This window comes from Acipenser ruthenus, chromosome 26 (assembly GCF_902713425.1).
Source record: "Acipenser ruthenus chromosome 26, fAciRut3.2 maternal haplotype, whole genome shotgun sequence".
NCBI lineage: Eukaryota > Metazoa > Chordata > Actinopteri > Acipenseriformes > Acipenseridae > Acipenser > Acipenser ruthenus.
In genome coordinates this window covers 2,382,846-2,407,127 of record NC_081214.1, presented here as the reverse complement: position 1 = coordinate 2,407,127, position 24,282 = coordinate 2,382,846, and the positions used below count along the sequence as shown (strand labels likewise).

Here is a 24,282-nt window from a genome sequence, read left to right as displayed (position 1 = left end):
AACCTGCATCTGACACTCCTCCCCAGTGTGTTTGTTTGAGCACTTCCTAATCTAGCCATCATCTCACCTGTGCCTATCTGCCCGTCTTACCTGGAAAAGGGCAGGAGTGTACGACAGCTACTGCCACTCGCATCAAGAAAACTGAATGTCCCATTTTGAGGTTTAAAGATTTGGGATCAATCTCTGTGCACACGGAACGGAATACCCTGGCGCAGGGTACCAGCGGAAACGCTTGCGTGGCAACAGTTTAACTTGGAAGAACCACAGAAACCTAATGAGTACATTTACAACACTAAAGTGTGAACTGTTTTCCCTGGCAGGTGAGAACAGAATAAGAGGGAGGGAGGGAGGGAGGGAGGGAGGGAGAGAGCAACTGTATCTTTTACGGAAAGGATTAAAAGCAGGATAACGCTGGTTTGTTCTCGTTTTGCCCGCAAGACTGAATTCCTCTTTAGGAAGTTAACAAACTCCACAACCGCAGCCCTTTAACTTTAATCAGAGAGGAATAAAGCGAACAGAGCTACAAATTTGAGCTTTATTCTGACAGCTGATTAATAACCTCAGAGCATCCTGTCAGCTGTGCCAAGCTCCCCAGCAAGTCAGTACAGGAGTGCTTGGCAGAGCCAAGCCCACCTATTAATTATCCTGCTCCAGTACAGGAGTGAGGCTGGAGAGAAGCCAGGATCAGAAGCTGCTGTTAATCGAGGGTTACCCGAGAAAACACTAAAAAAATCTCATCATTAAAAAAAACCCTGAATTCGTTAAATGCTGTATCTACACACATTCTCTATTTATAGCTGACTCTTAATTTCTGCAGAGCTGTAACGGGTCACAAAACGCTTTGAACCATGCTATTAGGCTGTAACAGTAAACAGATCTGACCAATTATGATTCTAGAAGAAGGGGGTGTATCGATCACAGTGATTTACAGAGAGGTCCAGTCTGTGTGTCTGTCTACAGCAGTACATTTTGGAAGATCCTCAGACTATTATGATGCCCTCAGCAATTTACTTTATTTTTTTTTTAATGGATATGAAGCATCTTTCTGAGCAGATTTTGAATTATTAACACACACACACGCAGACACACGCACGCGCACACACACACACGCAGACACACGCACACACGTCAGCAGTGTCTTCAGGCGCTACGTTATCTATCTCCTCGGTTTGATGCACGACCCCCAGATGTAGTCTGCTAATTGCAGCTTTTGTAAAATGACATATAGATTAATGCTATATGGTCGGGGGCTCCAGGATTTCTATTCACTGGGGGACACAACAGCAATAGCAGGAGCGCAGCCCCGCCAAGTGCAAAGAGAAAGCTTCCAATCAGTACACATGGAAATGATACAAGAGATTTCCATACCATCACCGCTGGGTTACGCGCTCCCGAGACACCAAAGCTTTGAATGGGTTTCAACTGGGGGGGTCTAACCTAGTGCCAGTGGATGGACAGAGTGATGCAGTTACTGCAGTGTGTTTGGAAGCCAGGAAAAAAAAAAAAAAAAAAGTACCTGAACAAGGCTTGACCATAGTTTGCTGCCGTAGCTTTCTTGAGATTTGAGCACATCAAAATGTTATCTTTCTTAGATCCGAGAGCAGTTTGCAAACCAAGAAGACTAAGCCTTTGGAGATATCACCGGATGAGAATCCATGACCTGCGCCTCTCTGGCTGTTGAAAACACACCTGTGTGGGAATGCCCCCCTGCCCCCAACCACCCCTTTGATAAAAAGCACAAATACACACCTTGATCTGAATCCAAAACCATCAATTACATCAAAGCGGCTGCTGTCAGGATGCCTTTAGGCTGCCAGTCACCAAGGGAGACATGTAACTTATATGAACACACACACACCTAGCCCATACAAAAAGGTACAGATCTACTGCACCCTACTGTACTCTATATTCAAGGTGGCCCGCAATCAACTTCCCGGAATTACTTCACGATGTAAGCATCAGTACATTTTACTTAGAAAACGTTTTGCAAAACTGGCATGTATTTTACAGTACAATTTAATGCACATGAACCACAAGGGACAATGCCACTGTGCAATAACCTCAATCCTGACCGGAACAAACCCCTGGGCTGAGGAGGAGGAGCAAGACAGGGCTGGCTGCAGAGTTAGAGCACTATGCCACCTGGACGCCTGGGTTTCGCCAGCTCCCCAATGGCTCTGTATCAGCTTATATGAGACTCTGTGAAAACACACACGTGATCTATCCTGACTAAGCAGCTGACACACTTCTCAAAAGGAGCCCCACGCCGCACCATTCTAGCCCTTCATGAATCATGCCTGAAGGACAGTTTTTTTCCAGAGAGACCATGACTTCAAAACAACAACCATCAAGTGATATTCAGTCTTGAGGACAGCTGATCGAAATGTTTTAGACATTTTAAAATGCATTTCTTCCATCACAGCAATTGCTGATTGCCTTTCTTTCATATCCCCCTGCACTGCGAGATGAGGGAAAGGCTGCAGGTTTCTCGTCTCGGCTGACTGCCTTGAAACTCTGTCATCACCTGCAGCTCTCCGAGTGTGTGAGATGCGTGGCGTGGCGTGGCGTGGCACAGCCTGTGGCCATGACAGCTGGGCACTGTGCCAGCCTCAAGAGTCGCGTCTCATCCGTTCACAGTCGCACACAACCAGGGGAAGAAAAGAGATGCGTCAGGGTTTTTTTTTTTTTATTATTATTTTTGTTTTATATATTTTTTTCTCCAGAGTTGAAGGTGATGACCACTCCAGGTGTAACACGTAAAATGAGGTAAGGAACTACTTCAGGGTCTGGATGGAGGTTTAACTCCATCCATCACAAACGTTAAAAAAAAAAATGTTTGAAATGGAAACTTTCAATGCAGGACTATTCTCTTTAGCGATCCAGGTCTCCCTGGAGTTTACAACAGTTAGGGTAGTAAAAATGGCTCAAAATGCTATTCACGTGTCGTGTATGTCTCATCTGAGCTAAACACAGGCATTTCCACATGTTGATTCATTTATATGATATCTGAATAGTCTTTCAGCTCCTTTTGTCATCGCCATTATAAACACATGAACTGAGGCCTGGCCAGCGCTAATGCCAGGGTATCTGGGTCTATTGTATTGCACTGTAAAGACCACACACAGAACACCAGCTGTCTTAATTGTGCCAAACCGGGGGTGAAATAAACATCGCTCCCTGTGTGCGTCAGTGTGTGTGTGCCAGTGTGTGCATGTGTAATCATCTTGGTCTGCTCAAGGAAATGAATTATGCACAACCAGAGTTCATTCAAATTAAATGGTAACTATGCAGAGTTAGTAATTGTAGATCTACATGCAATTAGGTGGATAGAATGAGAGTGTGTCAGTGTGTGTCAGCGTGGGAGTGTGTGTGTGTTCGTGTCAGTGGTGACATCACACATGCACAGGTGCTCCACTCAGCACTGCCAGCTTGCTTGGCAGCAGTGGCAGATTCTTGTGCTGAATCCAGCAGGACCCACATGAAAGGTGCGGGCTGTTTTAAACACTGCTGCTGTTTCAGCAAGTCCCGGGTTCTGAGAGGACCAGTCTTGGTCGCCAACACAGAACAGTGAACTCGAGACCAGAAGGCAGAGCAGCCTCCAAGTGGTAGAGGGAGGGATCCTGCTGTGTGGCAGAGGGAGGTCCTGCCCATGCTCGTTACCGGAGCCATCCTCCACACACACACACACACACACACACACACACACACACACACGACTGGAACAGGAGAGGGAAGTATTTTCTGACCTGCATGTAGGGTTAAATAAAAAAAAAAAAACTTGGTGTGGTTTTTATTTTATTTTACGCAGACATAAAATAAAATAAAAAGCGTAGGCTCTAGTAAATAGCTACAATCCTTAAGAAATGGCCTTAAGAAAAGAAAAAGGGCAATGCATAGCAACAACAGAAAAACATTTCTGCTCTCGGCTGTACGTACAAATACACCATCAAGAAATGGTTTTGGAAGAAGAGGCAGCCACTGTGAAGAACACAGTGTTTGTTATCACTAACCTAACTGGCCCAAGACCTGCACTGTGTGCTGTGCATTTCCAGTGGTGTGGAGAAGGAACTGGGGATTTCTCTGGGATGAATCACTAGTAAGCTAAGCGGGGAGCTGGGTGCAGGGAGGGCCTCTAATATGCCTCATCTCACGGGTTTAATGCTTTTGATTACCCTGATCTGTATTGTGGGAAAGCCCACTGAATAGGGTGCATTTACAGTACAGGGCTCAGTGACGCATTCTGCTCGGCAAACAACACATTAGCAATGGCTCATTCTTTCTCCAGCATGACCGACATCACCACTGGCTCCCATGGATTGCTTATAAACAGATCATTTGACTAAAGTGTCACGGAAAGCATCTTAGTTTAGCGGATCAATAAATAAATTATAGTACTTGAAATGTATTTGCTTTCGATTGTAAGTCGCCCTGGATAAGGACGTCTGCTAAGAAATAAATAATAATAATAATAATAATAATAATAATAATAATAATAATAATAATAAATACATAATAATAATAATAATAATAAAAATAATAATAATAATAATAAATTAAAGGAATGACACTGGTCAATGCAAGCAATGCAACACAACCCTCAGATTTCAAGGACATCACAATCCTGACCTCAACAGAAGTTGAAAGAGGATGCACCCAAACTAAACTTAAAACCAGAGGGAGGAAATGCCACTGAACCGTAGACCTGAGAATTAACAACCAACCTAAAGGCTTCTCTGTCTTCGTGTGGCGCTGGAGCTGTTAATGCTAACATAACACATATAGCCAATATGCCACAGTGAACAAACCAGCCCAACCACTATTTTAGGAAAACGAGACACAACAAATAAACTAAAGCTTTGGGACAAATAACAACAACAACAACAACGACATGGCAGTTTGTTTCCTTTGGCAAGCAAGTACAGTATCTGTTTGCACTCCTAAGATACAGACTGAGTGCCCCCCCCCCCTGCATGTAGCAGCAGGGCACTGTGCCCCCTTCCCCCCCCCCCTCGCCTGAGGCTCCCCAGACTGCTGCTGTTATTATTATTATTAATCACTTTCTCTACAGAACACACTCAGGCCATTTCCGCCTGTGTAGGCTGGCTGTGCCGAAGAGGAAAAGGGGGGGGGGAGGGGGTGTTTAAAACATGATGCAAACCATTTGGAGCAGAGAGAAGAGGCTGCCAGCACAGCCTGCACTGTTTAAACAAGCGAGGAAGTGACCGTATACACAGCATGCCAGCAAGCCCTCGCTCACACACACACACACACACACACATACACGCACACACAATCACATTCACAGACATACACACCGAAATATAGAAAAACACAATCAAATAAAACACACATAAAGATAGACACAACTCAGACACAACTGAGTAATAAAGACACACAGAAACCCAGAGGCTCACACACACTCAGACAACAGTAGGAGCTGCTGTAGGATTTTTTTCTTTTCTTTTCAAGTCACAGGACTAAATGTGGAGGGGGGGGGGGGGGGGGTAAGAGGTCAACTTTTTCCCTTAACACTCTTCGATGACTTAATCTCGTTCTGTTCCGAGCAGAACCTTCCCAGGAATAAAAGTTTAGAGACAGAGAGAGAGAAAAGGGGAAGAGATGAGAAAGAAAACAGGGAGAAAGATGGAAGGGGGTTGGAAGGAGAGAGGATGTGAGAAGAGAGAATGAGACGGAGGGAAGGAGTGAGGAGGAGAGAAAGACAGAGGGAGAGACAGACCGAGGGAATGAGAGGAAGGGAAGGAGGAGAGGGAGGGCCGCCGTGTCACTCACCTTGTCGGACGCTGTCTCCACATAGCAGGGCTCCTGCGGCGCCCCCAGCAGGGGGATGAAGCCTGAGAGCAGCCGGTCCTCCTCCAGCACCAGCAGACGCAGGTCCTCGTCTGGGTCTTTGTAGAGTGGCACCGCGCCCTGGTTCACCCCCGCCAGCGTGTTACAGAACTGCGCCAGGGTCTGCCACACATCCAGGCAGCACCTGCACACACACCAGCAACAACTTTGAGAAAAAATACTGGCTACATTCTCAACAGCGGGCTACTCCACATCTTTCTCACTTTTAAAATTAATACGAAGGAACTTTAGGCTGCTCAAAAGTCCCGGTGTTAAATGTCCGAGTTGTTTATTTCTGTTTTGCTAACTTTATTGGATGAGTTTTTACTATCTGAAAAAAACATTTGGAGTGAAAAGTTTTCGAGAATCCGGCCCTATGCATTTTAAAATCATGTAAAAACAGGTGTGCCAGTGGCAGACATCCAAACACCACGCTGAAAATACTAAATTAGAGCCGTCGGGATCATAATGAGTAAAAATGTCCGACATCTACCATATGGACATATAAAAATGTGAGACGCAGAGAGAGAAAGAACGGAAGTGCAGCCAGAGAAACTCCATTTACCCCCAAATTACCATCCGATCGACAGGCTGTGAAAGGGCCTGAGCAAGTTTCTCTACAGTGCGACATACAGACAAGTGCATCTCACTATAACCACGTCGCCAGGGACATGCACCCACAGCCTCTCCAATCACATCACGACATTACAATTTCATCATATTGGCTGGAACGTTATTCCCATAGGCCCCTTTATGATATGCTATTGATCTTACTGTTTGAGACTCTCCTGTATTTTCACTGTGACTCAAGTGAAGCCCATTCATGTGGCCACAATGCTATCAGTTTGCTTCCTGTCTGCGTTATAGGTCATAGAGCCCCACTGAGCCGGTACATAGGAAACTACAGAGACACAGAGAGGGGCCTCAGCAGCTATCCAAAATGTATGCACTTCTGACCCTGTCTCTTTTTGGTATAAGAAACTGTCATTTGATTAATATAAATTAATTCATATGTTTGATCTTATGGTATAAGCTTTGGCCACACAAAGAGGGGAGGAAAAAAATAAATAAATAAAAAGGAAAGAAAGAAAAAGAAAGAAAGAAAGAAAGCTTTTAGGCTGTAGATTTAAAAACAAAACCATCCCAGTGTCAGTAATTGTAAACGAGGGTGCTGCTCTAGCATGCCTTGAGCCAGTGTGTCTGCATGTGTGTGCGTGCGTGCGCGCGTGTGTGTGCGTGGAGCCCAGGACAGAGTTAACTCTGCTTTCCAGATTCCTGTCGAGAGGCAGTGTAATAAATGTGCCTGAGCGAAGGTCTGTAAGATATATAGCATGCATGCGGGAAGCGAGAGGAGATTGGTAAGGGACTGGCTCTCCCGGGCCCCGCTATGTTTCCCATTATGTAAGCCTGGTCATGGGCAGGGCGCCAGATGGAAAATAAAAGAGACTCGCTGGCTTGGCACGTCCTGTATTTTCCTATCCTCGCCTGGGGTCAGCGCGAGGTCATACAGCTGCACTAGGCGCTGGGGGATTCAGGGCTGGGCGGCGCTCCAAACCCCAGGCCCTGGGTTCAAGTACCAGCTGAAAGCAATCAGGGACTGGGAGTGCCACAGCTGCACTCGGCTCACAGGACGGCAAACAGCAAACAGCATAGTTTAGGCATGAAACGAGGGTTTGAGAGGGGGTCAGGGAATGACAGCACTGAGAATGCAGTCTGTCCTGTCGGTCTTCTGTCTGAGAGGAGAGCTGAATTATAGAGAGGGACTGACAGGAGGCTTCAATCTCCTGCGCTGTTTGTCTCAGTGAATTCAGTGCTGGTGAAAGGTGAGGCACTGACAGCAATGGGGACTGAAACCAACTGGCGGTTCTGTCTGTCTGTCGGGACAGACGGACACTGCTTTTAGAGCACCTTTGTAAAAAACAAAGGGATATTTTCAGTAGGCCCGACAGGTCCTGACAGCGCTGGAGACTGAAGGCCTGTGCCTCTGAGAGAGACAGCAGTGCGGTACACAGGGAGGGCAGGATGCTGAGACACAGGGTTTACAGGACCAATGGCCGGGTCGGGTCCAGACCCAAGGACAGCCTGATCCAAGTCTCTCTCTCTCCCCCACTCTCTCTGTTCTCATTGTCTGGCCGGGAGGCCCAGGCTTCACTCCCACCACATGCCTTCTGCTCGGGGACAATGGAAAATTTCCACAGTTTATAAACACAGCGAGAGGGGAAGAGAGACAGACAGACAGACAGAGAGAATGTGTCGCCCCCTTGGTCCTCTTGTGAAAGTTATGAACTGCTCATCCCTGCCACAGCTGCAATGGCAGAGGACACAGGAAATGAGAGAGACAGAGGGTGACGGGTGAGACAGCGGCTGGGGATGAAAGGGGAGGGGAGGAGATAGAGGAACACTTCAGCTGCACCCAGTTCTCTTTTAAAACGAGTCATTCAGATGGTCTGAACTGAACTGAAATGGGAGAGAGTGGCTTACCCGTTTGGAAAGAGCAGGCTGCAGGGAGGCGGGTTCCACTGGTCCGGTTGGCCTAGCATCCAATCCGACCAGACCTTGACGCTGGGCAGCAGCTCCCTGAGGTCCGCGTGGAAGGAAGACACCTTGACGTCTTCCTCTTCATCCCCGTCATCATCCTCGCTGGCACTGGGGGGTGCTGCAGAGACAAACCATTCGCTCTTTATCAGTGGCTTCGGTTTTAATACCATACTTTTTACATGCAATAGTTTTTTTTAATACTTTTTTTGCCTGGTTTTTCTTTTACTTTTTTTTCATCCAAACCAAATACTATTTGAATTTAGAGCAGTATCGTAAAAAGTGGCAGTGGGGATGGAGAAGAGAGAAAGAAGGAAGGAAAGACTATTCCTCTGTTTTTAAATCAACAAAGCTTCCCTAAACTGCCCTGTGGTAAACATGCCTGCCCAAGACAGGAGACACAACCCTTTGTCTTTATTAAACATTACAATGACACTCATAGTTGCTCATTGTCTTGCTGCAGTTCTTCCAATATTTCACCCTGGAAATGTATCTGTTCCTCTTCTGTGCTCTCTGGATGTGTGTAAACAGCACCAGTAATGCATCGCTCTGTAAGAAGCAGCACTGCTTCCTGCCCCTGCCCCTGAGCCACAGAACTCAGATTAAAAGCATGTCTTGATCTTTGAGACGAATACATTTCTAAAATAGGTCACGCGTAAGTTCTGCCATTAACCAAGAGATCCTATTTAAAGATGCAGTGCAGCTATAGGGCTTTAGAATAATAAACACATAAAAAAAAAAACATTTGTACACACACATTTAACTAAATCCTTCTTCCAAAATGTAAAATAAAAATGACTTGGGTAAGCTGACTTGAATGGCTTTAGTTTGTGGCGTGCAGAGTCCGCTATTGCACAGCGCTTTGATCCACTCCTGGTTTCACTATGAGACACACCTAAGCCTGTTGCCTGCACTGTGGCTAATCAAGCTCGTAGTAAAACCTGGAATGGGTGAATCTGCTGTGCAATAGGAGTCTTATTTGCATCCCTGCAGGATGCTGCTGAGAATGGCTAATCCAGCACACTGACAGACAACTAGAACTGAAGAGCAGCTCCTGCTAGTTAAAGCACCAGAACGCAACATTCGATGAATTGCGATGGGAACCACTCCGAATGACATCAAATACCGTAAAAAGTGAAGGGACAGGAAAAAAAAACAAAAAAAAAACAAACAAACCTGGAAGCAGAAAATCTGTCCCTTTATCTCTTAAAAGCGAGTGCTCCAGTAAAGCCTGGAATGGGTGAAACTGCTCTGCAATGGGAGTCCATGATTTCCATTCCTGGTCCGGCTTACCTCTCGGAGTGTCCTTGAGCAGCTCCGTGCAGCGTTCCACCAGCAGGGCGAACACTGACAGCCCCAGAGAGGTAGCCTGATCCTGGATCACTGAGCGAGCCTCACTGCCCCCGTCTGCAGAACCACAGAGGGAGAACAACAACAACAACAAAAAAGATTATTCACAGCAGAGATTACCCCCTGATCATCTGAAATGGAGAGGTGCACTCCATCATCAGCTAGTGAGTATTATTATTATTATTATTATTATTATTATTAATTTCTTAGCAGACGCCCTTATCCAGGGCGACTTACAATCGTAAGCAAATACATTTCAAGTGTTACAATACAAGTAATACAATAAGAGCAAGAAATACAATAACTTTTGTTCAAGTGTGACAAACCACAATTCAATAATACAGCAGATAATAGTGATAGTTACATCAGGATATGATTAAATAGTGATAGTTACATCAGGATATGATTAAATACAAAATACTACAGGTTAAACACTTGGCAGATTACAGTATTCTGAAGTACAGGATTAAATGCAGTAAAATAGGGGGCAGATAAGAGCAAAATAAAGCACATTTAAATGAAGGGTGATAGTGTCCCAGGATACAAACAGAGGAGTTCTAAGGCGCTGTTTGAAGAGGTGAGTCTTAAGGAGGCGCCGGAATGTGGTCAGGGACTGGGCAGTCCTGACATCTGTAGGAAGGTCATTCCACCACTGCGGAGCAAGGGTGGAGAAGGAGCGGGCTCTGGAGGCAGGGGAGCGTAGCGGAGGTAGAGCCAGTCTTCTAGTGCAGGTGGAGCGGAGAGGTCGAGTGGGGGTGTAGGGAGAGATGAGGGTCTGGAGGTAGCTGGGTGCAGTCTGGTCAAGGCATCTGTAGGCTAGTACAAGAGTCTTGAACTGGATGCGAGCGGTGATCGGGAGCCAGTGGAGCGAGCGGAGTAGTGGAGTAGCGTGGGCGAAGCGAGGCAGAGAGAACACCAGGCGGGCAGCAGAGTTCTGGATGAGCTGGAGCGGACGGGTGGCGGATGCAGGGAGGCCAGCCAGGAGGGAGTTGCAGTAGTCTAGGCGGGAGAGTACCAGGGCCTGGACCAGTATGAACTCCCAGTTATCTAAAAGTGATCTAATTTACAGCAGAACCTCTATTATAAAAGTGCCCCTTAACCCTAACTCCCAAGAGGGCTCATTTAAAACAGAAGCCCTATTATTATAAACTCCTCGTAATCCTAAACCCGGATCAAGTTAATTTACATGTAGAGAGAGAGAAATGGAAGATGTTTAGAAAGTGAAAGTTTTCAGGCTTGACACACCAATGAACCAGACTACAGGTTTCAGCAGCACGGACTCAGTTCTGTTAAGGTAGTTTGTGCTCAGCAATCTGTGTGCCGATCAAAGCAGGTCTTAATGAGATCTCAGCTACACAATGCTACTGCACCTGGGATTACACCCTGTTCCATCTCTCACCCCTAACCTCCCCTATTCATTCCTCACTCAATTCAAATCCACTTTAAAACAGGCTTTCGTCTGTCATGCTTGCAGTTCCAGAAAGCCATGAATCTGGATAGAAATGCGCGTGCAGGTAACCAGAAGCGTAATCAGCCAATTAAAACTTCAAAGGAACAGGGGTTTAAAAAGGGGGTCATTAGGAATAACAGCAATTCAAAGTTTGGATAAGGATTTGCCAGAGTTGTGTTTTAATGTGGGAGAGAAAGAGAGAAGAAATCTGGCAACGCTGCAGGTCGTTGGGTTGGATGTTATTTTTTTTTTTTTTTTTTTTAAAGATGATATTTGTTCCACCTATTGACTCTACAGAGAGGTCAGGCTTCTGGGAGAAAACTGCAGAAGGGGGAGTTTCTTGACCAGATTAAAACTATTCTGATCCAGAAGAGTGATCTAATGAGAGATGACTTGCAGTGACCCCTGACTTCATCAGCCCGCTTGCTGTGGCTTCCAAGGGTTAGACGCTCGCCTCTGCTGCAGGGTTCGGCTGATGGGCAGGCGGTTCTCTTTTCATTATTCAAGGTTCTCGGAAATGCAAAGCGCCACACACAGCCCTGTGGTTAGCAGATGAACCGAAGATTTTGGGGGGGGGGGTGGACGGACGGACCAGAACTTATCTACTTTTATCTGCTTATTTCTTATTTCCTTTCCTTTAACATAAAAAAAAAAAAAAAATGCTGATGGATGATTAACACTCAGCTTCCTTAGAGCTGTACTGTTGTGCGATACCCGTGGCAGTCCATTTTAATGATCTTAACAAGTGATTTTTTTGCAAACCTTGTTATTTACTATATAGTATGTTAACAAGCGATACTGTAAAATCGAACCAGTGACGTGACATTGGCTACGTAAATGCCAAAATGTACTCTACTTCTTTACTGAAAATACGTATTATTTGAAACTTTTTGCAAAAATCCCTTAATGATAAACCATCTGTATGAATGTTCTGCTTGTTAGTCAAACAGCTGCTTTTTACTGAACTCGCTCTCCGATTTACAGTGGATAAACGCGGGTTTATGTCACTGGTGCTGTGAAAGTGAAGCTGGCTTTGCGTCTGACGAAAGCCCCTTAATCTGCATGTGAAGTCTCAGCGCTGGATTTACGTCTCAGATGAGTGCTGCTACAGCACAGAGACAGACCTGGTGCCAGCCAAGCGCTCGCTGTGTTTACACCCCATACTCTTGCTAAAACAGATGTAAGGAGGAGGAGGAGGAGGAGGAGGAGGAGGAGGGAGGCTCAATGAAACAGGCTTCCACCTGTCTGAGAGCAAGCCAGGCGCTGTCACAGCACACACACTGTGAGAGCAGAAGGGAAAAGTAAACTTCATTTTTATAGGGCAAGACACTAAGTGATTCAGTTTATTATTATTATTATTATTATTATTATTATTATTATTATAAACACATTTAAAGGTTAATTTGAACATCGGGCCCTATGCAAAGGTGTAGAATTAAAACTCAAAACTGCCCTGGCTAACTGCAACAGAACTGTATCGTCTCGATATCGACCAAACCTTAATAACGCAGTTTCATTTTAAGAGATAAACTGCAGGAAAAAAAAAAAAAAAAAAAAGAGATAAACTATTAACAACCAAACGAGCAAGATGGGCTGAATGGCCTCCTCTCGTTTGTAAACTTTCTTATGTTCTTATGTTCGTAAGATGAAAAAGACCACACAAGGAGACAACAGTACAGTAAGAAACGAGTTTGCTGTGAATGTTCTTTTTGGTTTTTATAAAAAAGACACCGTGTTTGCTCGCAGCTGTGCTGGCACAGAACAAAGAGCAGTGTGGCGCAGTGCAGGGCACACCCCGAGAGCGTATCAAAGGGGCTGGGTGTGTGGTGCGAGGTGCTACCCTCTGATGGATAGCTGCACTGGGGTGGAGTAACATGTGCTGGAAAACCATACCCCCCACAATGAGGTTAGTGCAACTCTTTTGAGTACCAGCCTCCCAATCCGCATTGCACAATTCAAAACAAAACAGAAAACATCTTTTGCTGAAAACAGCTTTTTGAATGTCGAACACCAAAAACAAGAAAGGTTTGAACCTCAGTGCTAACACAGCGATGCGAGAGAGGAAAGAAATGAGGTAGAGTGTGGTGAGAGAAAGAGGGGTACAGACAAAAAAGAGAGCGAGAGAAAGAGAGAGAGCGTGAGAGACAGAGAGCATGAGAGAGAAAGAGGCACACTGTTTGTCTTGGCTGGCTCCTGGAACCCTTACTGAAGTGAATGAGGAGAGTGAGTGAGTGTGAGAGGGAGAGCTCAGTGAGTGAGTGAGTGCCCGGTGAGGCACACTGTTTATCTTGGCTGGCTCCCGGCACCCACACTGAAGTGACGGAAAAAGTAAACCAACTGTCGTCAGCGTGCAGTATCAGGAAGCACGCTGGGGATAAGGCCGCCATGTGGCAGGATGTTATGGATGTCTAATTAGCACAATCCATCTGTCAGCAGAGGAGCCCTTTCACTGGAGAACTCTGCAAGAACCACTGGTCTATTGTTAACCACTGCTGCGCAGGCGCACAACAGCACAGCGCCAGGCCGACACACAGCCACAGGAACAACAACAAATACCCTGGCGTTTTCAGAAGCGACAAGTTTCACAGCAGTCGCTGCTGGCCTACTGCAGCACAGTCCTACAACAGCCCTCTAAAACCCTTCCACTCGGATTGCTTTCTTTCCAACCAGGTTCCTGATTAGTTCATTGAACCAGGTTTCAAATTACATAAGGGTCAGAACAAATCCCTGAATTGGAACGGACCTGGAACTGCAGAGTTGGGAGCCACTGGTATAGAGCAGGGGTGTCCAACGTTGGCTGTTCCACTCCTGGTCTTTGTTCCAGCCCTGTTCTAAAGTACTTGAACTCCACCCAGTTCATGATCTCATTTTACCTGTTAAACCTGGAGTGGCACAGCCCTCCATGACCGTGATTGGACACCTCTGGTATAGAGTGAGAGTATCGAGGTCACTGGTAACAACAATTAACTTCTTTTCTGTTTTTCTTCTTCTGAGAAAATGTCAGATCACTGTGCAAATTATCCTTGACTGTCGTGGCATGTGTTTCATGGTGTGGATTACACGACCGTCCACCGAGTGCCAAGCCCAGGCCGCATACCTCATTTGGCTTGATTGATCCCAGGCCTCCAGAGGCGAAAAGCTGGTGCGCTACATCAACGCGCTTAACCCGCTGCGCCACCTAGCCTTGCCCTCCCCCTGGTCATCTCCGAACCCACTGACACAGTGACTCACCCCCTGATCAGACCGTCTGTGAGTAAGTGTGCTGTGAGCAGGAAATGCGGAGAATGGGCAGAGAGCAGCGACTGTGCCCTAGTGCTGCTCAGCTGCGCACTCAGGCTGCCCCCCAGCACACAAAACCCGCAGACGGTAAAACAGTCCCCTCCCCTGCCTCACTTCAGCTGCTGTACCCATACACAGAGCGCGGGGAGCGAGATAGCCAGTTACCAACTCCGCCAGGTCTCTCTCTCCAACTACATATACTACGCCCACCATTTAGAAACACTTGATTTTTTTCTGCTTGCTTGAGTTTAAAAAATTATATATATATATATATATATATATATATATATATATATATATATATATATATATATATATAACCTAAAAGACATCAAAAAAAGAAATAAAACAAAGCAGGAATAAATGTTTCTCTATAGCAAGTATAGCCGCTCATCTCCCACAGCTGCTCTGCTGAAGAGAGAGAGAGAGAGAAAGACGAGTGCCTCCAGCAGCGCAGAGCTCATCGTAACTACACAATAGTTTTAACAAATAGTTTGAAATTCTCAGTGCAGACCCCTTGGGTACATAGAAGCAGGAAAAACTGAGTGAGAGAGTGTGTGCGTATATGTGTGTGTCTGTGACTGTCATACTTAATTTACAACAGAAAACCCCTTCTGAATTAATTGGATTTTTTGATTTCTGGGCTCCCTTTGAAAAGCTGTAGCCAGCAGCAGCAGGAGCAGCTTTGGGAGCAGAAGCAGCACATCCTCAGTTGCTTGTGTTATTCGCCAGGGTTAAATGCTCTTTCGGTGCTGTAATCCCTCTGTGGGCACAGTTACTGGCAGCCAGCGCTGAGGGGCAGCTCACAACATGCCCCCTCGTCTGAGCGAGCTGGGAGCACGCGTGTGAAGCTGTTTATTCGGGACCTACTGAGAAAGCTTAATGAGGTTTTTAGCCTGCAGATACTCAGACTGGGGAGAGTGAGTGTCTTTGATATTGGAGAGGAGAGAAGTGCCAGCCAGGCAGTCTATAACTCTCTCTCTCTCTCTCTTATCAACAGACTTGATTTCTCTCCCATTGCTTTCATGACTAATAACTTCAATAATTTATTTTTTTTTTTTTTTAATTTAGTAGTCATCAATTATTTTTTTTAATTATTTTCTCCCAATTTAGAATATCCAATTATTACTTAAGCTCGGCTCACCGCTACCACCCCTGCGCTGACTCAGGAGCGGCGAAGACGAACACACGCTGTCCTCCGAACCATGTGCCGTCAGCCGAAAGCTTCTTTTCACACTGCAGACTCACCATGCAGCCACCTCGGAGCTACAGCGACGGAGGACAACGCAGCTCCGGGCAGCTTACAGGCAAGCCTGCAGACTACAGGGGTCGTTGGTGTGCGGTGAGCCGAGGACACCCTGACCGACCTAAACCCCAAGACCCCCACTGCACAGCAGTTTGATCCATTCCTGTGAGTTTTACTGTGAGTTTAACAAGACAAACCTGAGCTTGCTACCTAATCAAGCTTGTAGTAAAACCCGGAATGGGTGACACTGCTATGCAATAGGAGTCTTATTTCAATCCCTGCATATTCTTTTACTTGCAACTCGTGGTCCCTGTTGTTAACGTAGATAGCTTCTGTTATTGGGGCTGCTGTTTTAGATTTTGTTTGTTTGCCTATCTGGTGTACTGTGCTAGTCTTGGGGGTTGTGCAGTATTTATGTCAAACATAACAAAGAATCATAAAAGTAAACCGCTAACTCGTAATTGTTTCCTTACCAACCTACTCTAAACAGACCTTGCTCGCTTGAGAAAAAGAAAAACACATTATCAAAATATTATAATATGAACAACATTAATTACGGAGAATAATGTTTTTACCTTCCTATATTAAACAGTAAGAGCACACTCTCTCTGCAAAGATCTGGCAATGATGTCACTCCTGACAATCAAGATGCAAGAGGGAAGCAGCGATCTCCTGATGGAAACCAACGAATCAACCACAGTGTCCAAAAAGACTCCACCTCATCTCCACGGAAGAGACAAACATCTCTCTCTCTCTGTATGCTTTTGCATGGCTGTCATTTCTCAAAGTTTAAGTGTGTTTACATCCCATCTGGGGAAAAAAAAAAAAATCCAGTAATTACATTTTTTTTTTTTTTTTTTTTTTAGCAAGGCACAGTAAAATTTAACATCACCTGTTTTAACCGAAGACACCTTGCTGCGATTTACTTAATGTTCATAAAATCTTTTCAGCGCAGTTAATTTACATTTACCCGCATGTAAACACGCAGCATCTATACTGTCTGTCTCTGTCTTGCTGTCAGCTGGCGATTCAAAAAGGTTAGCAAGTTCAAAATGTCTTATCCACGTTGTGTTACAGACGCCTGTAATTTGAATTCGTGTTTGGACACTGCATTGAGGCGATAACATCATCCTATTCTGCACATGGTTAATGCTGTGCATCGTTAACCCTTCAGCACCCAACTGTCCTGAAACGCTACCAATTAATTAAGTCCCTTCTTCTCTGCTTCCTAGTAATCCTTTGACAGAAAGTACAAAGGTATCACATCTTGGAAACCAAAGAAGGGATCTGCAGTATCTTGCTTCAATGTGCAATACAGCAGCTCATTTTTCCTTTAGTTAAATTGCTAACTTAACAAATACAAAATATATCAGACCTATTTAATTAAAGTATTCTTCAGCAGCTATCTGAATCATATCTACCCTCCAGGTACATGTGGTACACCAGAGTGTAGCCAATTGTGCTCATAATTGTACTCGTAATCACCTTGAAGGAGAATTTATTTTTAAAAAAACGGGCAGGTATTAAAGAAATACATTCATTAATGTGTTGATTTCGAAACAGCAACAGCTGTCCTTCCGTCACCTTTACAACCGAATGTCTTGTACTGTGTAATACACCTGACATCCACTGGAGGCAGTGTGGCAGGATCTACTGTGGATGGGTTTTGTCAAAATGCAACTACGTTAAGAGTTACTGGGGTACAGATTAAAGGAGAGGTGGGGGCTCTTGTTACAGCACTGATGGGCACGGAGGGTGGGGTACAGCTTTGAACTTAATTTAATATAAAAACTGTTAGAAACTGACCCTGTTATAATATTGTGGAATGGAAGGAAACTAAGGACGGACATGAAAAATTGAAAACTACCTAAAGTGCTTCAGGAGTGCAGAGCAGCGAGCAGAGGTTTATTTTATTAGCCCTCAATAAATATCTGACAGATTTCCTCAGGAAATATAGCAGATCACATGTAAAATAGTTTAATACTGATGTCAACTGCTGCAACATATGAAATCTATTACTGCAAAGCCACAGCAGGCACTGGGAGCAAGAGAGAGAGAGAGAGAGAGCGAGAGAGCGAGAGCTCTGTACTCAGTGTGCTGAAAACCATATAGCACTAAAAAAAAAAAAAAAAAGAGTATGTTTTTTTCTATAAAAAAAAAAAAAAAAATCTCACGGCCTTTCCAAATTCTTCGAGAGGTAAAAAAGTCAGCCAAGACAAAAAAAAAAAAATACCAACCAAGCCATCTATTCCACATCCTGCCGGCTGCAGAAGCCAGGAGGAGTGAGCTGTGCCCCGAGTTTGAAGGCAGATTAATTCCCCTGCTCCTCACTCACCTAGGGTCCAGAGAGAGGGGGGGGGCTGGCCGGCTAACCAGTGGCTGGCAGCCGAACCCCCTGGAGCAGACAGCCTCAGAGGAGCACCTCCACTATCCTCCCTACTCCCCCTCTCTGAGCTAAACTCTCTGTGACTCCCTAACCCCCACCCCCACCCCCACCCCCTCCACTGAGCTGGAATACAGATGTCTCAGCCAGCAACAAAATCACCTATCACACTTACAGACACTGGCTATCGCTCTGCTGTATCTGTTAGTCTGTCTGACATTGCAACCCTCTGCACAACTCTAAATCTATACACAACACACACTTACATAAACAGACACTCGTAAATTGCAAGCTGTAATCAGATCATCTTTAGGTCTGTAGCAGCACTGTTTATCTGCCTGTGGTTCTGTCCGTCTGTCTGTCTGTCCATCGTTATTTATAAACAATTGTTTGTCTAGTGTCACCTTAAGATTGTCCGGATGACAACAGGGATGGAAACAAGATTCCTATTGCATAGCAGTTTCACCCATTCCAGGTTTATACAGGCGCTTCACACAGTGTAGATGTAACAAGCTCAGGTGTGTCTTGTTAAACTCATAGTGAAACCAGGAATGGATCAAACTGTTATGCAATAGGAGTCTTATTTCCATCTCTGTTATGTTTGCACAAACGTAAGAGACACACACACACACACGCACGCACGCACGCAGACTCGAGCAGAAAGATGTCTATCTGCACACACTGTTTCGTTGCACACACACACACACACACACACACACACACACACACAGTCAGAGACACACGGCGAGCAGGGATCGGCTCCTCCTGGAAAAAGTCATTGTCCTGCATTGCCAGTCAGCCTCATTCCAGCTGACACCAGGAGTTTTCTTTCTCGTCAAACTGAAACCTTCGAGAGTTCACTTCCTTTACGAAACCTTCCAGTAAAACCCCCCACCACCCTCATATTTCCTACTCAAGAGTGTCACCGCGAGGGCACAGAGAGTGGCGCTGGTGCAAAGCTCACAAACCGAGGAAGCAGCCAGCAATGTTACAGTTTCAGTGGCAACAGTGGGTTTGAGTAGCTCAGTGGTTGGGGAAAGTGCTGGGCTGCAGTGTGGAAGGTAGTGGGTTTGAGTAGCTCAGTGGTTAGGGAATGTGCTGGGCTGCAGTGTGGAGGGTAGTGGGTTTGAGTAGCTCAGTGGTTAGAGAAAGTGATGGGCTGCAGTGTTGAAGGCAGTGGTTAGAGAAAAAAAAAGCAGCAAGCGTTGTGTCGAACTCTGAAGTGGGTTCGAGCCCATAATCAGGTCCATATATGGCAAGGAGCTTCACTCTCTCTCGCTCCCCCTCCTTCCCTTTCTCTGCTCAAAGTTCAGAACCAAAAAACATTCTCTTTCACGGTACAGATATTTACATACTTTGAAGAAGTACAACCATTCATTAGCGTTTGCAGGGCTGCTCTGTGCAGGTGTCCTTTCAAGAGCATGTGTCTGTATGACTGGGTTCATCCATAAAGGTGTCAGCAGAAAAACAACATTTTTCACTCTTTAAAAAAAAAAAAACGCAATGCACTGCGTGCAGTGCCAAACTCCTGCAATACCCCACAGCACACAGTTCCTCAATCCCAATTCTGTTCTTCGCTGAAATCAGAACGGACTCGATCTACAAAGGGCGCTTGAATCCCTTAACCACAAAATGAACTCAGTTTGAGGCCTGGAAGCTGTCACTCGAGACAAAGTCCCCCCCCCAAAAAAGTATTTATTTGTCTAGCGTTGGTTCTCACTGTTCTCTCTTCCTTTTGACGGTAATGATTCAGTCGTTTGTGACGTCTTTGGAAGGGCACCTCCTCCTCCTCCTCCTACGAGGTCTTCCTCTGATCAGGCTGCACGAGAAGCCGTTCTTCGTGAAATTAGATGTCTTCCGAACGCTAACAGGCTACAATAGAGGGGTGGACAATGGCAACCATTTCCAGTCAGGTACAGTGGCTGCCGGCTGGCAGGGCCCAGCAAGCTCCCTTTCACAGATCTGCAAGACAGCGTACCTCAATCCTGACCTCAACACTCCCTGTCTGCCTGCCTGCCTGCTTGCCTGCTATTCAGTCCTGAACCTCTCTCAAGCAGTGGCCTCTCTCACCACTGGCCTGTTCATGGAAGGAGTTAACGAGAGAGCGCTGCAGAGCTGCAGAGACCCATGTCTGTGTTGCTCAGCAGCGCTGCAAATACAGCTTGGGTTTATCTTGGCAAAGGCCGTCCATCCCAACATGAAAAACCACTGCACTCTCTAAACCAGCTGCCAAAGCTCACATTTTCTCCAACTGTAGTTTTAGTGCCTGTAGGAATGGAGCAGCCATATAGGAGACCAATATTTGTGTGTCTACAGAACATACAAGGACTCTACGTCTGTACAGGTGGGATGGGACGGGCTCGAGAACCTTCGTCAGTCAACGATCCAAGTGTCACGTTGCTGCCCTCTCTCCCAGTCCTCAGCTGTAACCAGCTTCCCCCCACCCACCAAAGCCAGTTTGCAACATTTCTCAAAATGGTCAATTTTGAGATAAGGATGCAGGAGATCTTTGGTAACCAGAGGGTCTGGTATTTGATCAATCAGTAGGAGACTGTAAAGTTGCGTTTTGTAAAACGTGTCAGACATGCCAGATGTGCCAGCCAGGCTTGATTGTAAAACGAGGAATTTAAGACGCCAGTCCTTTAAGCGTGAAGGTTGAACTTCAATCCCACACAGAACTACTTTTGCGAGAGGTTTGTTTTACTCCCTGTGTGTTTTTGATAGAAGGTAGAAGGGGAGAGAGAGGGAGTCTCTTGGGTGCCCTCTGCTGCCATCTGACTTCCTCTGCATCTGGTCCGTGTTTTGCAGGGGCTGGCGTTCCCCCGTCTGGGGGCGATTAATAACCCATGATTTATAGGAAGCTTTATAGAATAATACGATAAAAATGCGTGCGCGCCTGTGATGGTTCTCATTCCGGAAATCAAAGAAATGATTGAAAAAAACAAGAAGGCCACGCTTTCCTAAATTGGGCACAGATGGGCTGTAAGGCATGGCCACACTGGGAGGAAATGGGGGTAGTGAGGGGGCAGTAAGGAGGAAGCTCCACTGCAAGGGAAAGAAGACGTTCTCAGGACATCTGATCATGCGAGAGTAGAGCTCACTCACAGCAGCATCGGATGTACTGGGATTTTAGTGTCTGGTATCTAGCGACACTTTTTAGTCATACGACAAACGTTTCAGAATTTATTTATTTATTTTTAACTTTGAGGGTTGTTGGTGTTTTTTTTTTTTTCAGTTTTACTGTTTTAAAAGCTGCAGATTAGATTTCCTTGCTTACTTATTTCTAGGCTAGGAATGGAAATAAGACTCCCATTGCATAGCAGTTTGATCCATTCCTCGTTCTACTACTGGTTTAACAAGACACACCTGAGCTATTGCACAGCGCTTTGATCCACTCCTGGTTTCACTATGAGACACATCTAAGCCTGTTGCCTGCACTGTGGCTAATCAAGCTCGTAGTAAAACCTGGAATGGGTGAATCTGCTGTGCAATAGGAGTCTTATTTGCATCCCTGCAGGATGCTGCTGAGAATGGCTAATCCAGCACACTGACAGACAACTAGAACTGAAGAGCAGCTCCTGCTAGTTAAAGCACCAGAACGCAACATTCGATGAATTGAGATAGGAACCACTCCGAATGACGGCGAATACCGTAAAAAGTGAAGGGACAGGAAACTTCATTTTTTTAAAATAAAATAATAATTTAAAATAAGAATTTCTTTAAAAAAGTCTCATTTTCGTAGAAGCAAGCGGTTCCAGCCACTGCCCCCCAGTTTGTGTGTTTCTTTTTTTCAAAAAACAACCCTTCTTTTTAAAAGTTCACCAGATGACTTGGATTGCCTGTCACAGTCTCTCCCCGAGGCCAGTCACCACCCAAGCTTAGTCTAAACTCAGCTGGCTGCTGGTCAAAACAGCTCATTTCTTTTCTCCTAAACAACAAAAAAAAAAGGTTTTATTTCATCCAGTGTCTACTGCCAGTTGCAGGTCTCCCTCTGCCTCTGTCCCCTGAGCTTCCTCTGAGTAAGACCCTAATCCACCTCCCCTCTGTCCCGTACCGTACAGTCTGGCACACATGCTGCAGCTTCCAGCCAATTTCAACAGCTCACACAAGGACAGCTGCCTCGTTGCAAGATGAATCCACCCTCAATCACAAAATCAGTGGCTGTGTTGGAAAAGCTAGGAGCATCACTCAGTGCCCAGGTCCAGATACACACTATGTTGACAGGGTCGACTCTCTGACTCAGAGCTACCACGTTAAGAGAAAGGATCCCAATAATAAAAGAGACACAACAGGAAAGAAAAAAAAACGAAGAGAAAAGAAGAGAAAAAAAACAGGAGAAAGAAAAAAGGAGCGAAATAAAGGAGAAAAAGAAAAGAACCAGAGAAAACAAATGAAGGAGAAAAGCGAAAGAAACAGCAAAAAAGAAAACAGAGGAAGAACTAAAGAAAGAAACTAGAAGAGACAAAGAAATCTTGAAAAGGACAAACAGACGAGAAGCCTGGGAACGAAATGTTGTGGTACAACAACTTGTGAAGAGGAAGTGCAGTAGAGAGAGATATCAGTAACAGGGCTCTCAAAATGACCTGGCAAGACTACTCAAACAATCTACTGTTACCATATTCGTCAAATCAAGAAGCGATTCACAACTGTGGTTTCCAAGTTATGTTCACATCCCCAAGCAATATCTTTTTTTCTTTCCTTTTTTTTCTTTTAAAAAACAGAACACAGTTCTGGGAGGCTGGTGGTTAAACTATGAAGTAGACAAGCAAAATATGTGTCTCCTTGACTCGGTTTCATTAACTGTATCTCAATTTATGATTGAGTGTTTAGTGCGACCCTAGTGTTAAGAGATGAGGGACTGGGAGGGAGGTTGGCTCTAGTGGTTGCAGTTGGAGAGAATGGGAGGGAGGCAGAGTAGCAGAGGCTGATCTGTGTGTCATTACAGTAAGCAGTCCCAAGCCTCCTCTCTTGCCCAGCTGGCAGTCTGACCACCCCCTCGCTGCCCCCTGCCAGCACTCAGACCGAGACCTCGATGACATGGTGTCAAGGCATTCCCACAGCCCAGTGAGTGTCGGGAGGGGATTAGTCAGGGCCTAGGAAGGCAGTGAGATCACACACTGCCAGGCTGTCCTCCGAGTCATCAGGCAAAGCACGCACTCACACTAAACAGACACACACAACTTCTTGGTTTCTGATTTTTTATTTTTTTTTTTTTCAGTACTGATAAAAGTCAGTTAAAGGAACAGGAAATATAACACAAGCAGACAAAAACACAAAAGATAGCTGCGAGCAGCCGCATAACTCGATCTGCGATCAATTTTATCTGCATTTAAAACAATAAAAAATAAAACTATCCCAACTTGAATCACTGGAAAGCTTATCAGAGTCACGAGAAGTAACTTACAATATCTTACTTATTTGACAGATGCTTTGAGAACTGGGATTTCGGACGGCTGTAATGGGTATTCTAACTCCTGCTGGATTTGATAAGTAAAATGTTTGCAAGGTCTTTACTTTGTAAACTCTTATAGTAAAGTACCTCTGCCCTGGCTGTGTGTGTGTAGGTGTTGCAGGGCATTATTCCTGAGAGTGAAAGGCAGGAGGGCTGGTATTTGTGTGACACCACAGATCATGAAGTGTGGGTGCCACGCTGGGCCACGGCTAGGTTTCACTTCTTTAAAAAAAAAAAGAAACTTTCAGAAACTGACAAATTAGAACAACAAAAAAAAAAAAAACCCCACAAGAGTCAAACGCAGGTCAGGGCAGCAGAGACTGGCTGGTATGAGAATCAGCCTGAGCTTGAACTAGCGTTTGGTTGAAAGGGGAGCGAGTTCCGTGACCTCAACAGAACACACAAACCGTCACAACGGACAGACCCACAGACCACGAAGACTGGTGCCAAACTGCCAGGGCTTTTCAATGAAACAAAACTCTACTCAGCTGCCCCTTCACGCCTTGCAGCACGCGCGAAAAACCTGACATGCTGTGGGATCCCGTCATTGAAAAGACACGCAGCCCAGTACATGCAGGGCCAGTGCTGGTACTGGAAACCCCTATCGATCCCCTGGTTTTTTTCGCCGTTTTTCAAGAAACACAAAAATTAGATGAAACGCATCTCAGTGGTTTAGAGCAATCGGTACACTAACCGCATCGCGCGTCGTACAGCACAGAACATTTAGCAGCCAAGCCAGC

General features: G+C 45.4%; 1 protein-coding gene across 1 annotated transcript in view; it reads right to left on the bottom strand.

Moving 5' to 3' along the window:
• Positions 1-24,282, bottom strand: part of smg6 (SMG6 nonsense mediated mRNA decay factor) — a 71,074-nt gene that overhangs the window by 22,813 nt on the left and 23,979 nt on the right. Inside the window, exons 11-13 of the mRNA XM_059001575.1 lie at positions 9,676-9,789; positions 8,329-8,503; positions 5,791-5,992 (exon numbers count right to left, since the gene is read on the bottom strand). Of these exons, the coding sequence (XP_058857558.1) occupies positions 5,791-5,992; positions 8,329-8,503; positions 9,676-9,789 (491 nt within the window). The remainder of the gene's footprint in view (positions 1-5,790; positions 5,993-8,328; positions 8,504-9,675; positions 9,790-24,282) is intronic.